Below are 17,776 nucleotides of genomic sequence, written 5' to 3'. Positions count from 1 at the left end.
AAAAAAGGAAAAAATCCTGATGTACAACAAGAATGGCATATGTTTTTAGACTGAAGGAGGTCTTTTGGGGCTCTTCAGCATTTATTTCCTCTAGAGACTTTTAAATACACATTGTTCTGTGGCGAACTCCACCGTTGTATGTGTTTATGGGTTCACACATATTGGAGTGCTAATTGCTATTGTTTAGAGCAACTCTTGAAATCTGCTCGGTTATGGCAAAAAAAAAAGAATAAAATGTACTTTTCTTGTCCTACTTCCAAGGTGTAATACGAGCCCAGTTTCCCGCTGTTTTAAAGCGTTGCTGGCACTCTATGAAAAATGCTGTCCCGCCCGGGAGAAAATAGCAGACAGAAAAACAACAGCTTTACTATACAACAGATTCTGTCAAATATTCTTTTTTTTTTTGCAGTCTAATCTCTTACAGCTACAGTAATCCTCGTTGTTCGTTGTAACGATGGCAGGTAGGACGATTTTCAGATGAAACTGTGACCTTTAGGTTGACAGGGTGCTCTAATTGGTTTCAGTGATAGACCCCTGCACAAGTGGGAATGGAGGATGCTCACAAATCTGTCAACATGAGAGAGGAATTGTAAAATGCGAGTGTCATCCGGGGCATTATCTTTCTGCAGACAAAACGTCCTGTTTAGGTAAGAAACTATGGACTATTTATTGTGAAGAAAGGTACTAATCAGTGCTCTGGCTTACTGAGCTTTGAATGGAAAGGAATATGTTATACAAATATATGTATGCATTTTGAAACAGCAGTTCTCTCTGTGATATTCAAGCCCATAGGCTTGAAGGACCATTTTAGTAACGAAAATTACTCTGTGATCTCTTAAATCACGCTTTCTAGCAACTGGATTTGTAGATGCCGTACTGTTATTCTTGTAGGGTCCCTTTAAAATAATGCCCCAGATACAGCTCCTGGAAAATTGGTTCAAGTAACACTCTGAACCAGGTCACTGAAAACCTATTTAGAATTCAAAAGGCTTTTTAGCTGGAGAACTGTTTCCATATTAATAGAGAAACTACTGTGAAGGAAGAAATCATGGAAGTCTAAGATTTCCAAAAAGAGCTTAAAAAGTTGAATTCCAAAGTCCTGTATTTGGTCTGGGATTTTCAAAAGGATCTAAAGCATTTCTGACCCAAAATGTGGGGGAAGTAGAGGCCAAAGTACCTGATTTTCTCTTCAGCATGATCCTTGGAAGCTGGATAGTTTATCAGTTTTATGAAGTGCAAAGGACCCATGGACTTCACGGTGCGTGGATTTTTACCAGCTTTGTCAGGATCAGGGTACACATTCAGGCACTAATTCTAAACTCCTCCTTTTGAAAACTTGGCCAAAATTTTGCCCGTACTCAAACCGCTGGCTTACCTATACAGAGTACGGGGTGCTTTGCAAAATACTTCCTACCCCGGGTATTTTACCCGGTTGCCTTTAAGCCTTTCTGCGAGTAGCATTGCACACCTCAGCGATGCCCCTCTCTTACTGGGATTACTCATGAGTAAGGTTACTGAAAAAGCAAAGTATTTTCAAGGCGCGTAGATGCTACACTGATGATTAATAGATGGAAACAGCAGTGGGTTTAATACCAGGGTCAGCATGTCACTCTCGTTTTATCTTGGATACATGTTGACAATTCTGTTAATTTATGTATAAACTAAAGCACTAGGTAACTTGCAATGTTATACATTGGAACAAATTTTCTTCCCAACCTCATGGCAACAGCCTTTTGGATCATTAAGCATCATGTCTTCCCATGGATTTACAGTTATTGGTTTTTCTCCAAGAAATTATTCGACATCTTTTGCAAAATTCAAGCTGGTGTTTGACTCTTTGGAAACCGAGCTAGAAGGAGACAGAGGACAACTCAAGTGTCATATTTAGTTATCAGCTATACAGAGAAACACGTGCAGGATGGTGGCTGTGGTTCAGTTTTCCAACTTTTTGTTTTTCTATTTGAAAAGCGGAGAAAGGAGAAAAGAACATTTACAGCATTTGCCAACATACTCTACTTGCAAAATGGTAATTAATTACAGAAAAAAAAAAAGAGAAATAACCCATTTTATTCTAAACAGCAGCTACCCACACTGCTGCTTCAGAGCAGCTGTCATTTATCCTGAAATTTTCATGAGTTGGTGTGTGGTGTTTGCACTGCCTGGGGCCTCTTTTTGCAAGTCGGCTGATTGCATTCGTAAAGCTACTCGTGTTCAAGTACGAGGGGCCGTGAGTACCGCACGGTAACCAGCACGTATGGAGGGAAACAAAACCTGTTAGAAAGTGGGTTGCTGTGGTAAAAGGCGAGGAGCTGCACACTGGACTGTTCTCCCCCGCGTGGGAGTGACCCAGGATCGTTGCGATGAATAATCTGTATTTTGCAAGGGAAATGTCAGAACACGAGAAGGGGCGGGAGGTCGATGTGAGATAATGCCAGTCTTTGCAAGGTGGCTGGTGTGCTCTGCAGCTTTGCTCTGCGGTAGCAGTACTTAGTGTAAGCTTTTGTTGGTTTCTTCTCTTCCCCAATTATTATTCCTTAAAAACATTTTCATGCTCTTCCACTAAGATTTTAGGAAGATGGATGCCTTTGGTGGTATTTAACTTCAAAATACAGACTAGTGGATGTCAAGCTGAGGAACAGACTGCTTGACAGAGGACTGGGTGAAGAACAGTTTCCCCACGTACAGCTCTTCGCCTTTTCTTCTTTCCTTCCAGGTGGGGTGAAACTCCTCTGACCGGAGTAGGTGCCTCCCTGCTGGATCTCTGTAGAAGAAGCTGTAGGATTCAGGGATGTGACAGAGAAGATCTGTCTCCATCGTACTTGCTGAGACCCAGCCACCACTTAATCCAAATCATTTGACCTTTGGGAAATAATCAGATATTTCCTGCTTCATTAATTTAAATACGATGGCTGTGGTGACCTAGTGATAATTTTTGGGGTACTGGGAGACAGGTTTTTTTCCGAGTCTTCATGTGGCTTCTTTTGCCATTGCTTTTGTTGTAGGATTAATAAGCAAGGCACTTTGGCTGATGCTGTAAATATAATGTCTGATATTGTAAATATTCATGTTGAAAGGTTCAAGGTCAGCGGTGTTTAGAAAAAAGATTATTCTGGAGAATAATGTTGTGAGTTCAGTGTTCCTACGTTCATCAGATGCTGTCATTCATAGACTAACATCAGGATGCTCTTTCAGTGGATCTTTGGAAATACACCCATGTGCGTGTAGAGCAGTATCAATTTTTGTTTTAATATCCAAATGAATGCCTTTCTCTCTGCTTCCTAGACATTGACGAGTGTGCAGAAGGGAGAGCCAGGTGTGCTCATCGTTGTGTGAACACTCTGGGGTCCTTCACCTGTGTCTGTAATCCTGGCTTCGAGCTGGGGGCTGATGGAAGGCAGTGCTACCGTAAGTGACGCTTTTACGCCTATGCGTTTCAGGCTACGTTATCTGCAAGCTGCTATGCTTCATTTTTAATTCGGTTGGATTAGCACTCCCAGCAAAATAAATGCATGCAAAAGCTCAAGCCTAATACTCTTTTCTTCATCTTCTGCTACTGCTGGTTTTGCAGGTTGATACATTCCTAAGCCTGTGCTCACAGACCTTAATTACCGCGTTTCAAAGAGCAAATAGCCCTCTTGGTTTGTCTTCAGAGGCTGGTGAATTCTATTGCAGAGCTACCAAAATATTGCTGTTCTATGAAATGTAGTCATTCCTGCCCTCCTCCTCCCAGTTTTGTTATACGCCAGATCTGATGCAAAAGAAAACCAACACGATGTCCTGCTCTTGTCTTTATCCGTCTACGTTTACTTATGTTTCTCCTGAGATTATTGACACTGTTAAGTAGATGCTTAAAGAAAAAAAAAAAAAAAGGAAAAAGCAAGATTTGGGATAAAAAAAAATATTTGAACAACTAAAACTTCCCAAACGAAAACGATGCTGAACCTGTCCTCACATACTTCCCTCTTGCCAGCGGGGTTTCTTAATCCACCCTGCTTCTCCTGAGAAGGGGACTGACTCCCAGCGCTGTTAGTTGATAGCTGATCCCTGGGCTGTCCTTGAGGGCAAATTTGGGTTAATAAAGGAGGTGATGTGGAAGAGTTGGTGTTATTATGGACCTAACATAAGCTCACTGGAATGCAGACAAAAGCGTGACCTGTTTTAGCAAAGAGGTGGGCAAAGATCGTTCAATCTAATAATACTGTGCAAGAACTTTCAGCAGAATTTCCTTAGGAAAATATGCTGCATGCCAGAGAATGAATGCTTTCTTTAAGAATGTGTGTGTAAGAAATACTTATTGAGGGTGAAATTCGGTTTCAAAGCATTAACATACATTAAAACCAAAAAACAATTATGTGAGAGACATCCTGGAGAATTATTTCATGGGTGATGGGGAGCTGTGAGTAGTGCAGTGGCGGAGGAAATGCAATTAATAGATAGACACGAAACGATCTGTTATGGGGATAAAAAAGTGGTTTAGGCCACTTAGATTTCATTATGATTTTCTGATAATATTTTTTCTCGATGTTCAGCAAATCTCAGGGGGTAGTGATTCTCTCTGCCTTATGTACAATATTACAGAGCAAACAATAAAAATAAAAACATTCTGCATATATTTATGATGAGGATTATCCCAGTGTTTGAGCAATTTACAATCTTTGTTTATTCTTTCATTTTCCCCGGTGGCATGGGGAAGAGCTGTTCTTCCAGTTTCACTGATAAAGAACTGAGACAAAATAAATGATGAAGATAGGGCGTAAAGTCAGATTCTGCATTGGATCGCTGAGTTCCCTAAATCCCAGCTTAACACACTGGGCAGGAGACTAGATTTCTTCTCCCTGGTGCAAATAATCATACTCTGCATGGGATGTAGCCCTCTATATATGTTATCCTAATTTATGCCCTCTTCCAGCTGGACTCGTATTTCTTGTCGGCAGGCAGGTTGCTCCCTGGGGGCACAAAAAGGGATCAGAGACACCGACACCGATGTGTCCGTGTGGAACGGCAGTGGGGAAATGCCATCCTTCTGTACCAGAGGTGACGGCCGCCGCTCTGAGCTGGGGCTGTTTCTGGAAGAATGATGGCTCCTTTAAGGAGGGTGTTTCTCAGTTCTCCTACATAGTATGGGAAATCAATTCCTCTCGAAATAGCTCTGTAACAAGAAAATCCAGCTATTTCTTCAAGAGAAAATTTGTAACTAACCTTATATTTTCTTTTCATCCTAAAGAAATTGTTTAATGAAGTACCTTGATGAGAATGAGATGGGCAGATGTCACCTTTCCTCTATGAGGGTTTCCGCTGGACCTGGCCAAAATATGAGGACTGTCCATCGCAGCCGAGTGCAGGGAGTGGGGTGGTCTGTCAGGGCAAAGGGGGCTGGCGACAGCATCGTACCACTACCCTGTCTTAATTGTAGGGGGACAAAGTCCCAGCAGAGGAGCTGCCGTTTGCCCCCTTGAAGGGATGTCCGAGGGTCAAAACCTGCGGATTGTTTTGCTTTGTGGTTGGGTGTTTGGCTCGGCAACAGCCGAGCCGAGCTGCTACGAAAATTTTAAGGCATTTGTGTTTGGTGGATGTTTTGGAACCCAAGTCTTTCACATACAAAACTAAAAGCTGCTTTTTGGAAAGCGTAAGCGTTCCAGGTTGAGATGAACCACCTGGGTTCCTCAGATGGTTCCTTTCCTCCTCTGGGGCAAGGGCAGACCTCACTGTTAGGTTCAAACGAAGCATAAATCTCAGGAAACCCGTGAACGCTCCCGTAGCAGACAGGCTGCTGAAATGGTGAGCTGGTTTCATGTTACTGAAGTCGAGACCATCCGCTGTTATGACACAAGGAGACAAATACCTGGAGCTCAGTGACTCCAAAGCCTGCTCTTCTCAGGTGTGTGTGGGAGCTGCATTTCTATTTCTTGCTACAGCAGCCGGCTTATGGATGTTTTTTTTATGGAAAGCTTATTCTCCAGTGACTCTCCCCCTGTGCCTGCTTTTTAACATCCTTTTGATTTATGTCTCTGCAAGGCATCGAAATGGAAATTGTCGATAGCTGCCAGGACAACAACGGCGGCTGCTCTCATCACTGCGAGCACACGACTGCGGGGCCGCGCTGCTCCTGCGATGACGGCTATCGCCTCAACTTTGATGGCAAAACGTGCGCAGGTAATTCCCGGCGAACGCTGCGTCTCCGCGGGAGGAGGGAGGAGGTGCGGCGGGTCTCTGCAAGGGGAGCCGGCAGGAGAGCTGTCACTCAAGGAAATACCTTCCCACCCCCTGCCCTTCTCCTACAAGTTTTAATTAATACCGTCCTCTGGCGCTTCCTCCAGGGCTGCTCCAGCTTGCCTTGCTCTGCGTGTTTGCTGGGATTATTAATTAACCAGGCGAAGGAGTTCTGCCTCCCAAATGGAAGATGACACTTCGGTGCGTCACCCGTTGCCGTGGCCATATCATATTGTGTCCAGCCCAAGCATCACTTGGCTGAATTTTTTTCCTTCCCTTCCTCAGCCGGTGGCTGGGAAGAGGGTCGGCTCTGGCTCGGAGCGGTAGCACTGCTGTTCTGAAGTGCTTCATGTGCAAACTCCACTTTGTGTTATGGAAGTTGCTCTATTTCCATCAGATTTGCTCAGTGATGAGATTGCACTTCTGGCTGTGAGAAGTCTCACTTAGGAAGTGAAAGCAATAGAGTTAGATTTGTTTTTATTTCAAGAGGAGAGCTTAAAAATTCCTTCATGTTTTAAACGATTTTACGATGTGATTTTTTTTGTTTACGACTTTTGCTATGCAAACTGTATCTCATTCTGGTTTAGACACGCTGTCACTATGCCATTAAAATTTTAAAGAATAGCCAAGAAGGGAGGAGGGGGGGGTGGAGAAAAAAGAAAAAGAGCAGGCATCACAGAGCAGCGTAGTAAGACACGAGGAGAGGTGGAGAGCGGGAGCTCTGGTGAATGTGGGAGGCATTACAGATGAGAAGAGTCTTGCAACAAAAAAAGCCAAGCGCAGGAGAGAGGAAGGCAGGGAAGCGCTGAGGTCTGCAAGGACGGTGGGTGCTGGAGCTTAAAAAGCAAAGGAAGAGAAGGTCAGGGAGGGAGATTTGGACCCTGAGCCCCGCAGGCGTGGGATGGGTTACGCGGTCTCGTTGGTGTGCGGATGAGAGGAGGCAGAGCAGCCTCCAGCCCGCGCCCCAGCTCAGTGACCTCCTGATGGAGATTTCAGAGGGACGCGGTTCCTCTGGCCACAGCGAGGGATGTGAGAGCGCAGGGGAAGGGTTTGGCAAGGCTGAGGATGTGAGAAGCTGCTCTTAACAGCAAAAATCTCCTTTTTGTTGGATGCACGTTGCGCATTCCTACACAGACGAGGGACTGTTACAAGACCCCGGAGCAAGGCATCGTCTGATGTACTGCAGAGGAGCTTGGCTTGTGACATTTCTGGAAAATACTCCGTGTTCAAATAACCTGCATTAATCATTTTCATGCTGACCTCCTCACCTCGATTGATTAATTACATTTTCTTTCTCCTCTTTCTCCTGTCGGTGTTTCCTAATAATGTTGGTACTCCTTCCAAGGTTAATTGAGACACTGACCTTTCCCATCTGCGGCTGCTCGTCGGGGGTAACGTTCAAAAGCGTTTTGCAGACTCAGCGTTGACAAGGTGGCCCTCGAATGGCCACTGACCCGCTCAGCAGGCTGCAAGGGCTGAGATCAGCTGAGAGCCTGCAGTGAAAAGATAACAGCTCGATTCTTGTATCTAATCACCAGAACAGCGGTGTCGACGATGCCAGTTTCTGGATGGACACAGGGCAGGAGGAGACAATGGGCAATTAGGCATCAAAACCCACAACTGTGCCCAGCAGGCTGCTGCTGTGCAGCAAAGGCAGTGTTGGAATAGAGCTTTGTTTCACTGGTCGTTTGCATTGAAAAAGGTGGAACGTACAAAAGTTCAAATGGTTAAATACAGTTAAATAGACAGCTGGTGAGAGCTAGTTGTCGACTTTTTTGTAGATCACCTCGTCGTAGCTAAGACTTGCAGAAAAGATGCTTTTCTGTGGACATATCGGGTATTGGGTGCTGTGGGAGAAGGCAGAAGGCAGCCGCTGTCAGGGTTCAGACGGTGTTTTACGTGGGTGAAGGGAGAGGAAGGCGTAGAAAGGCAAGTGCTGAAAAGCACAGTAGCCACCGAGCAAAACTGTGGCAGCAGCTCAGACGGGGCCCAAGGGCTGAAGGAGCTGCCCCTTCCTTGCAGAGCTGGACGAGTGCGAGACCGGAGAGTCCTGCTGCTCCCAATTCTGCATCAACTACGCGGGCGGCTACGAGTGTGCCTGCAAGGCGGGGTTCCAGCCCAACGCCGACGGCTGTGCCTGCGACGGTGAGTCATAGAATCGTAGAATCTTCATGGTTGGAAAGGATCTTTGAGATCATCAAGTCCAACCATACACACAGAAAATAAAAAAAAAAAAAAACAACCAAAAAAACCAATCTACAATCTCTGCCCTTCAGAGCATGCCCTGAAGTGCCAAATCTAGATGTTTCTTAAATACCTCTAGGGATGGTGAGTCCACCACCTCCATGGGCAGGCTGTTCCAGTGCCTGACCATTCTTTGAGTCCTTTTGTACCGGTGGCTCGGTCTAACTAAGCACAACAGTGGGAAGAAGAAATGCTGTCAAAGCTCAACCCAGGGCTTTGCAGGCATTTCCCTAATAAGAGAATCGGTGACCGTACGTCAGCTTTGCTGTTATGGTTTTACAAATGCGTAAATTCCACATTGTGAGACTGCAATACGGTAATAACCCAGCGCCCAGCATGGAGAAGCGGGGCCATGAGAGACAAGCCAGCAGAGAGGAACTTTTCCTCCTCTTTCCACGGACTCAGTATATTGATGTGTGTTAAAGACTCCTTCTACAAAAGGAGAGCCCTCAAAATAACCAAAGGATCAACCGAGCTTAACAGCTTAAAGCAGCTGTTTTCACTTGAGGGAAAAACATAGGTGAAATAATCTGTTCCATGTTGCCCTGAAATGCTTTAATATCTCCAACGCTAGTGAGAAACGGAGAGCCCTAAAGTACTAAGGAAACGGGGTTTTCTTACGTGCAGAATAATTTTTCAGATGCAGCGAGGCACAGAGCGCACTCTCCAGGCAGAGGTACTTGCACCTAGTCAGCGTTTATATCTGCTTTTTCTAGATGTGGACGAATGTCGTCTTGATAATGGCAACTGCGACCACTTCTGTGTTAATTCTCTGGGGTCGTACGAATGTGCGTGTAAGGAGGGTTACAGGCTTGGGGTTAACAGATGGTCCTGCATCGGTAAGTTATTTTTACATCTTGAAGGCCATTAAAGTATTTCCCACTGATTTAAAATGTGAATTCAACTGAGGTTTTCACAGATCCTGGGATTTTGGGAGCCCAAATTGAGCCATCTCTGACCGCGGCCATGGTGGAGTTACAGGCAACACGTGGATCCTCGAGTAATGAGTTTTTCCAAAGATTAATGGGAGATGAACACTTAAATCCCCTGGACACGTTTGAAAACCTAAACCTCATGTTTCAGAAATAAATGCTATTTTGACAGTTTTCTTGCCCTATTTGATGAAGTTTAACATCCTGTGCAAAAAAGGTAGCCAGATTCTGCTTTGATGAACCAAGGCAAGTTTTCCACGAAAGTCAGTGGTGTGATTCTGCATTTCTGCCAGCGTAACCAGTACAGTTTAGCCTGGCAACTGGAGTTTATAACCAAATTTAGCACCTGCTAAACCTTGGGCAGAGCTGGATATTTTAACCAACTCCAAAAAGAAAACCAACTGATTTCCCATCTCTTTAAGGCTCAAATTTTAGTTTTTCTGAAAATAAATTGGACAGCCAGCCTCACTCTGTATTTGTCACCTCCAAAACGAGCTAGAGTAATGACCTTCATTAACTAAAAATAGCCTCAAACTTCAAATGAAGGAAATTAAACTCCCCGTTTTATTTTTTGGACTCTTCAGGACCAGAGTTTATTTCCAGAAGAAAGGCAAGGGAAAGACTTTCCCCCACATACTTTTCTGTTTTTCGGATAGCAGAAACTCTGTTTATAAATACAGATGAGAAAACGAATCGGCTGTGACTGCTGTGCAGACTGCACAGGGGTGTAGCTGGAAAATCTACCAGCATAATAAAAGATTTTAAAACAGATTATGTAAATGAGAGGGAAGTGTCGTGGAGGAGGACTCGGGGCCAGGTCCCGATGGCTCGTGTGTGTGTCAGCCCTAGGTGGGGAGGAGGCGGATGCGGAGGAGGCAGCGGGGTTCGCCGGGGCTCCAGGGCTGCAGTTCAGAGGTCCCCCCCAGCTCCTTCACTACGCGCTCGGTGCCCTCTACGAGGATGAAGACCCGCGAGGAGAGCTCACCCTGGTGCACAGGGTCGGTGAGTGAACGAGCGATGCTTTTAGCCATCGCGGCAAAGGGAGGGAACAGTTTTGGAAAGAGAATTTGGGGCGAGAGTGATTCTGGGCTGGCCAGGCTTAAGCCATCAGGAGGAGCAGAGGAGGGCTGAGCATTAATCCTGCTTTCTGCCTATCCTCCATGCCAGCGGGGAGGAAGGAGGCATTGCCACACGTCCCGTCCCAAATGGAACATGTTTGGGGAACAGCTGCTGCTGCCTGGGTGCGGCGGCGGGGGGATGCGGAGGGAGGGATGGGGAAAGGGAGCAGCACAGCAGGCAAGGGATGGGAGGCTTCTTGGAAAAACAGGGTGTCTGCACAAAGCCCCGGAGGGAACAGACAGAGAGATCCTGTTCATGCCGGGGGTGAGAGGACTGCGTGGGTTACTGCAATGCACAAAATCCACCAAAGCTGCTCTACTGAGAACAAGCCCCTGGGAAACACTCCCTTTCTCCTAGGGGTAGGAAAGGGGGTGTGGGGGTGTGTGTTTACAAGCCCTTTTATAATAATTTGAGATTTTCTTGCTTAAGATATTTGCATTTTTGTTTGGGGGGGGCAGGGAAACCTCTGGAGGTTCAAGTCCCTTTTGATGCTTTGGGCATGTTCTGCGGGAAAAGCACAGACCCATCCATGCAGAGCTCAGGCTGGCCGAGAGCTTGGCACAACTGGTGGCAAACAGAGCACATGAGTACACAGAGTCACAGGAGCTGGGTGCAAAGCAGCACGTCCCTGTGTCTTCTAGCAAGCAGCTCTTCACCCCGCTTGGAATTTGCATGACTTCAGCATTTCCAGCTGAAGGTGGAAACTTCACCACTTGAAAGTATTGGGAGTTGAAACGCTGTGCTTGCTTTCTGGTGATGCGGTATGTGCTGGTGGGTCACCAGGGAGGAATGAGGTTTCTTATTTTTGTTATATGTGTCCTGTGATGTTTATATGAGCTCTAATTACTCATCTGAGGACTGTGCCCTACAGGCAAAAATCAGGAACTGGTCTTGGCTTTAATAAAAAATTAACTTTTATGAACAAAACTGTTAAGACCTCCCAAATCACATAGCATCCAGACGGACTCAACGACAATGGTAACCAATTGGGAAAGTGATAAATGAGATAACCACGGGCAAAATTATCAGGCCTAGAAACCACAATCAAATATTTATTGACCAGTTTTTGCATGTTTTATTTATATTTAGCCACATAAATTTGGGTGTTTTCAGTCATAGCTGAACATGTGCACTTTTTCTAAAGCTGGGGCTTTGCAGCACATGGTGATTTATAGGAAGAGGTAATGGAGAAATTGAACTTTTAATGGCTTAGTAGGTTCTTTTACCTCCCAAATATGAATTTATTCATAGAACCGTTTGGGTTGGAAGGGACCTTAAAGGTCATCTAGTTCCACCCCCCTGCCCTGGGCAGGGACACCTCCCACCAGCCCAGGTTGCTCCAAGCCCCGTCCAGCCTGGCGTTGAACCCCTCCAGGGATGGGGCAGCCACAGCTTCTCTGGGCAACCTGGGCCAGGGGCTCACCACCCTCACAGTAATGAATTTCTTCCTCGTATCTAATCCAAATCTCCCCTCTTTCAGTTTAAAACCATTACTCCTCGTACTATCGCTCCCCTCCCTGATTCAGAGTCCCTCCCCATCTCTCCTGGAGCCCCTTTAGGGACTGGAAGGGGCTCTAAGGTCTCCCCGGAGCCTTCTCTTCTCCAGGCTGAACACCCCCAACTCTCTCAGCCTGTCCTCACAGCAGAGGGGCTCCAGCCCTCAAATCATCTTTGTGGCCTCCTCTGGACCCGCTCCAACAGGTCCATGTCCTTCTTGTGTTGGGGGCCCCAGAGCTGGAGGCAGCACTGCAGGGGGGTCTCACCAGAGCAGAGCAGAGGGGCAGAATCCCCCTCCTCGCCCTGCTGGCCACGCTGCTGGGGATGCAGCCCAGGATGCAGTTGGCTTTCTGGGCTGTGAGCACACGTTGCCGGCTTGTGTTGAACTTCTCATCACCCAACACCCCCAAGTCCTTCTCTCTGGCTGCTCTCAATCCATTCGCCGCCCAGCCTGTATTTGTGCTTGGGACTGCCTCGACCCGGGTGCAGGACCTTGCATTTGCCCTTATTGAACTTCATGAGAAGTATATTCCTTATACTTTCAGATATATTTTTATGCTGCTCTCTATATTATAAAAAAAACATGCTTTAAGAATAAGCTGGTGCAAGTAATTAAATATTTTCTATAGCTTGAATGACTTTTTGATGTAGAAGCATGATGTTTTTAATGGTAATCTGTATTCTTCTCCCGAAGTATGAATTTGTAACCTGTTCCAAGTGGGAGCACTGGGATTCTGAACGTCTCTGAAAGCTTGGGCATTTGTTCAACTACAGAAAAAGGAACAGTTGGGTGCCGAGACCTAGAGGAAATCTGGCCTCACATAGAAAATTGCTGGTGAAAAGCAACGAGCCTGCTGACTTAACTCTTAGCTGAAATAATCTGCCAGCTCGCTCTCAGGTGTTGTTCAAAATCCCCTTCCAAAAAGCCTCCAGCCACATCCATAAAGCCTCGAAGGCAATAAACTGACCAGATGGATAGGATCTTAGTGTCACCGATGTGTTTTAGCAGAGAGTAACATTTATTTTCTATGCCTTTCTCAGTAGATCTCACAAAGAGAGAACATGAGGGTGTGCGTGTCTGCACTTGTATTTGGGTGCAGGGGGGAAGAGGAGGGTGGGGAAGGTGAGAGGGAATGCATTTCCATATTTTTTTAGGTTTCCCATGTAGACTAACCCTTTTTTTCATATCCACGAAGAAGAATGGAAGTGATAAATGCGTATTATGCTTTGTTTTGCTAGAATAACACTCAAATTATGGTATTAAAAATATCACTGGACTATGCTTAAATAGCACCGCATCCACCTACTGCAATAGAAGAACCAAAAGAGAAAAGGAGATTCTCTCCCAAGAAATACTTTTAATTATGTACAATATTATCAAGTATTAGGTTCAAATTCACTTTTTCTGAAGGCAAACTAGCAGTTTAAGAGCTCTTTGATGGGGAATTACAGCATTTAAGTGAGTAGATTCCAGCTAAAGTCCCAGCTTCCGTTTTATTTAGACACAAAATTTGAAGAGGAAAATATGGGAATCTCCATTTAGGACTGTCTTTGAGGAGGAATCAGTGGTATTTGCGACGCTACCAACAACATGAGTACTTTTTTTTCCAGTCTGTCAATGTGCGCAGGTTCCTTTTTGCACTTGTGCATCTGGAATGATAGGTAAGAGCTTGTTGGAAGTATTTTGTCTGGGTGCTCGCTAAACCACCGGCATTTTTTTTTTCATTGCAGTTTGCCTTGATAACACTTTTGGCAGCGACTGTAGCTTGAGCTGCGAGGACTGTCTGAACGGAGGCGGATGTAACAGCGAACACAGCGGCTGTGTTTGCTCGCCTGGGTGGACCGGCATCATCTGTAACGAAAGTGAGTACAGGGTGTCTGAAAGGTGGGGGCTTTGTCCTACTGCTGTGACCCTGCAGATGGGTAGGAAATAGGAATAACCCGTTGTACGTTTAATCAGTAAAGCTCTCTAAGGAGCACAGCTGCCTCATAAGCACATCAAAATTTTAATGTGGCGTGTCACATTAAGTAGGAATTGTAAGGGTTGCTGCAGTATACAACATGAACCCTCTAACAGCGAGGTCCCTGCCCTCCAGTGCAGTACAGTGCAGTACCGTCCAGTACCGTACCCCTTCCAAAGTATTTGTCTTGCTGTTGTTCGTTCCTATTCACTCTGCTGCTGAAAAGTGCCAAGGTTTGCCTGCCACGTTTTGCTCCACAGCTTGCCTCGCGGACTTTCAGAAGTCTGTCCTGGCAGGTGGTGTGACAATCTGGGTGGACATAGATGCTAAACTTGGTTTTTTCCTTTATAGCATCCCAAGACATTGCCTGTTTTTATATATTCTTTCTTGTGTTGGTAAATTTGGGTCTGGATTTTTTTTGTCCTTATCATTCTTTTTATTATTAACATTATTTTCTTGGGATGGTTAATTTTTAATATTGGAAACTGTATTTTTCAGAATTCTCTTGCCAAGTTGACCAGTGCCCTTCGTAATAGCTTTCCACTCTCCTTATTCTGCCTCCTGGTAGAAGATCTTTCTGGTTCAGAAGAACACATTAAAAACAACTGGAAAGACAGAGTGGCAATTTCTCCATGTCCCATGTGCCGTTCTTCATCTACAGTTCTGCAAAGCTTGTCTTTTGCTGGTCTGAGACTTCCCACAGCAGGTCTCCTGCATGTTTGAGATGGGTCGCTGCATTTCATGGTGTATGGTTGATGGCCCATCATACTTAGAAAGTCTGTGCTGTCACTGATGAGACAAAGAGACAATGAAGAATTTTGACTTAGCATCGGTAGAGAGCAATCCTCAGGTTAATCTCCATCAAGATTGTTTAGGAGGCATCATCACAAGAACAGAAATATAGAAAAAACAACAAGTGATTGAAATCAACAGTCTGCCTGTCGTCATTCTGGGAGACTGATTGTGGGTTTGGTTTGTAAACACTGGGGACAGCTGAGAGAATAGGAATGAAGAGGATTAAAATAGTAATTTATAGTCTACCTAAAACAGTTCAAGCCATCAAGTTAGGATATTCGTACTCCTATGTGTGGTTCTCTACTGGTTCGGGCTAGGTTATAAAAATTTCAAGAGAGGATACAAATTCTTTGGTTCACTTCATAAATAATAATAACATTTTTGGTCTATATTTACGGTAGATATGCATGCATGGAATCTGGTGAAATTCATCTCTGGAATTTAAAGAACTTTAATGGGACTGCGTTATTGAGCCAAACCTGCAGTCCGATAAAGTAGGCATTGACAATGATAAACACAATATATAATCCGTATGAATTACCCATATGTGATTGCTTTCACTCTTTTCTCCAGCTTTCTTAATATACAGCATTGTTCATGGGTTTAGGGTCGGCTAAACAGTTGAGAAAACTGGAACTAAATTTCTGTAATAGTGCACCAAGGAAACCAAATGGAAATTGATGTGAAATGTCAAGTTTCTTAATGTACATTGATAAAATGTCAGTTAAGTCAGATGACTCCAGCAACTGTATTTACTCAGATAGCTCAGGCTGCAAACAGGGCAGCGAGGCTTCATTTCACAGTTTGTTTTGCATTGGAGCGATGAAGGCTTTAGGAAGGAATCCTGTGCTGACGTGGATCCATTTCTGCCATGATCATCTTGGGGAATTGCAGAGACTAAGTTAGAAAAACACAACTTTATTTTTATAATAGTATTTGGGAAGGAAAAAAAAAAAGTTTAAAATATTTATCTCCTAATATTCAAAACTGTGCTCTGATTTTTAAGCTTTGTACTTTATAGGCAATGTTTTTTGAGCCCCATGCATTGTGTGGAGCAGAGCATATGCAGGGGAGAATTTGGATAAATCACAAAATACTTCACATAAGTAAGCTTGGTTAATTCAAGTGTCCTTTTAAAATTATCTAGTAGATATTAGATGGAAGTGTATTAGCTTATATAGAAAGAGTATGACTTTATTTAGAGCCCGCTTGACTAACTCTTTCCTTGCTCAGTTTTGATGACTGGAGTATTATTTCATTTCATTTCTAGCAGAGGGGAAGGATTTCTTGACCCGTTCATCTTCCCTGCTTTCTCCACAGCGTGCTCCCCCGGGACGTACGGCAGAGGCTGTGCCAGCGTTTGCAAGTGCCAGAACGGAGGCTCCTGCGACCCTGTCACGGGGCAGTGCCGCTGCCCGCCCGGCGTGCACGGCAAGCTCTGTGAAGACGGTACGGTTCCCCTTGCCTTGCCGGGGGTAGTGCGTGCTTCACACCTCACCGCTGCTTTCCCCTTGTTTCGGTCCTGCTCTGGGGTCACAACAGCCTCATGCAGCGCTACAGGCTTGGGGGCGAGTGGCTGGAAGGCTGCCCCGTGGAAAAGGACCTGGGGTGTTGGTCGACAGCCGGCTGAATATGAGCCAGCAGTGTGCCCAGGTGGCCAAGAAGGCCAACAGCATCCTGGCCTGCATCAGAAACAGTGTGGCCAGCAGGACTAGGGCAGTGATTGTCCCCCTGTACTCGGCACTGGTGAGGCCCCACCTCGAGTGCTGTGTCCAGTTTTGGGCCCCTCACTACAAGAAAGACATGGAGGTGCTGGAGCGGGTCCATGGAAGGGCAACGGAGCTGGTGAGGGGTCTGGAGCACAAGTCCTGTGAGGAGCAGCTGAGGGAGCTGGGGGTGTTCAGCCTGGAGAAGAGGAGGCTGAGGGGAGACCTTCTCGCTCTCTACAGCTCCCTGAAAGGAGGGGGTAGCTGGGGGGGTCAGTCTCTTCTCCCAAGGAACAGGCGATGGGACAAGAGGAAATGGCCTTGAGTTGCACCAGGGGAGGTTTAGATTGGATATTAGGAAAAATTTCTTCACTGAGAGAGTTGTCAAACATCAGAACAGGTTGCCCAGGGAAGTGGTTGAGTCACTGCCCCTAGAGGTATTTTAAAGATGTGTAGATGCAGTGCTGAGGGACATGGCTTAGTGGTGGTTTTGGCAGTGTTAGGTTAACGGTGGGACTCGATGATCTTAAAGGTCTCTTCCAACCTAGACGATTCTATGATTCTATCTAGATGCAACTGTGTGTGGTAAATCTTAGGGGCCCGAATGAGAACAGGCTCCATTGTGCGAGGTGTACTGTAACCCCGCGGCTTGCCTTGCAGTGACTTTGGTTTCAATGACAGGCAGGATTAAGGGTGAGAGAAACAAGCACCTTGTAAGGATGGGCTGCGACAAGTCAGCGTGGTCTCTTAGTTGGTTTAGCACCAACTAAAAGAAAGCTGATTTGGCGTTCGTGTTTTAACACTTAAGAGCTGACGCGTTGTTGTGTTTGTCTCCACTCAAAAGGTTGCCCAAAAGGCCTCTTTGGGAAGAACTGTAACAAACCATGCAACTGCGCCAACAACGGCTACTGCCACAGACTCTACGGAGCCTGCCTGTGTGACCCCGGGCTCTACGGGCGCTTCTGCCATCTTAGTAAGTCCCCGTATTTTTTCAGATCTGTTTTAACCCATGCGGAATGTAACGGTTAAAAAGGTTCCACGTCACGTGTAAAATGAACGAGGTTTTGGGTTCTGCATTGAGCTGGGAGTAGCGGGAGGACATGACTTTTGATGCGTGCTGGGAAGCCCCGGAAACTTCATTAATCTTTTCCTCTAGCAATTAGTCTTTGCCATAAGGACTGAGATTTACCGATGCACAAAAGGGGACGACTATAGGCAGGGCTGGGTTGGGACGGGCAGGTTTAATGTTGGTGAGGTTAAAGTCTGGTTGGAGCTAGTTAGTGGCTGCCGATAGGGTTGGAGTGGGAGGTGA

General features: G+C 45.6%; 1 protein-coding gene across 2 annotated transcripts in view; it reads left to right on the top strand.

Moving 5' to 3' along the window:
* Nucleotides 1-17,776, top strand: part of LOC141744332 (uncharacterized) — a 207,535-nt gene that overhangs the window by 148,856 nt on the left and 40,903 nt on the right. Inside the window, exons 8-16 of one of the 2 annotated variants that reach the window (XM_074590004.1) lie at nucleotides 525-647; nucleotides 3,283-3,405; nucleotides 6,016-6,153; nucleotides 8,233-8,355; nucleotides 9,171-9,293; nucleotides 10,230-10,388; nucleotides 13,734-13,865; nucleotides 16,079-16,207; nucleotides 17,309-17,437. In XM_074590004.1, coding sequence (XP_074446105.1) covers nucleotides 525-647; nucleotides 3,283-3,405; nucleotides 6,016-6,153; nucleotides 8,233-8,355; nucleotides 9,171-9,293; nucleotides 10,230-10,388; nucleotides 13,734-13,865; nucleotides 16,079-16,207; nucleotides 17,309-17,437 — 1,179 coding nt within the window. The remainder of the gene's footprint in view (nucleotides 1-524; nucleotides 648-3,282; nucleotides 3,406-6,015; nucleotides 6,154-8,232; nucleotides 8,356-9,170; nucleotides 9,294-10,229; nucleotides 10,389-13,733; nucleotides 13,866-16,078; nucleotides 16,208-17,308; nucleotides 17,438-17,776) is intronic. The other variant, XM_074590005.1, reaches the window with a different exon arrangement.

Source organism: Larus michahellis, chromosome 6, assembly GCF_964199755.1.
Source record: "Larus michahellis chromosome 6, bLarMic1.1, whole genome shotgun sequence".
NCBI lineage: Eukaryota > Metazoa > Chordata > Aves > Charadriiformes > Laridae > Larus > Larus michahellis.
Note: the sequence above shows the minus strand (reverse complement) of the source record. Positions and strands in the feature narration are given on the sequence as shown.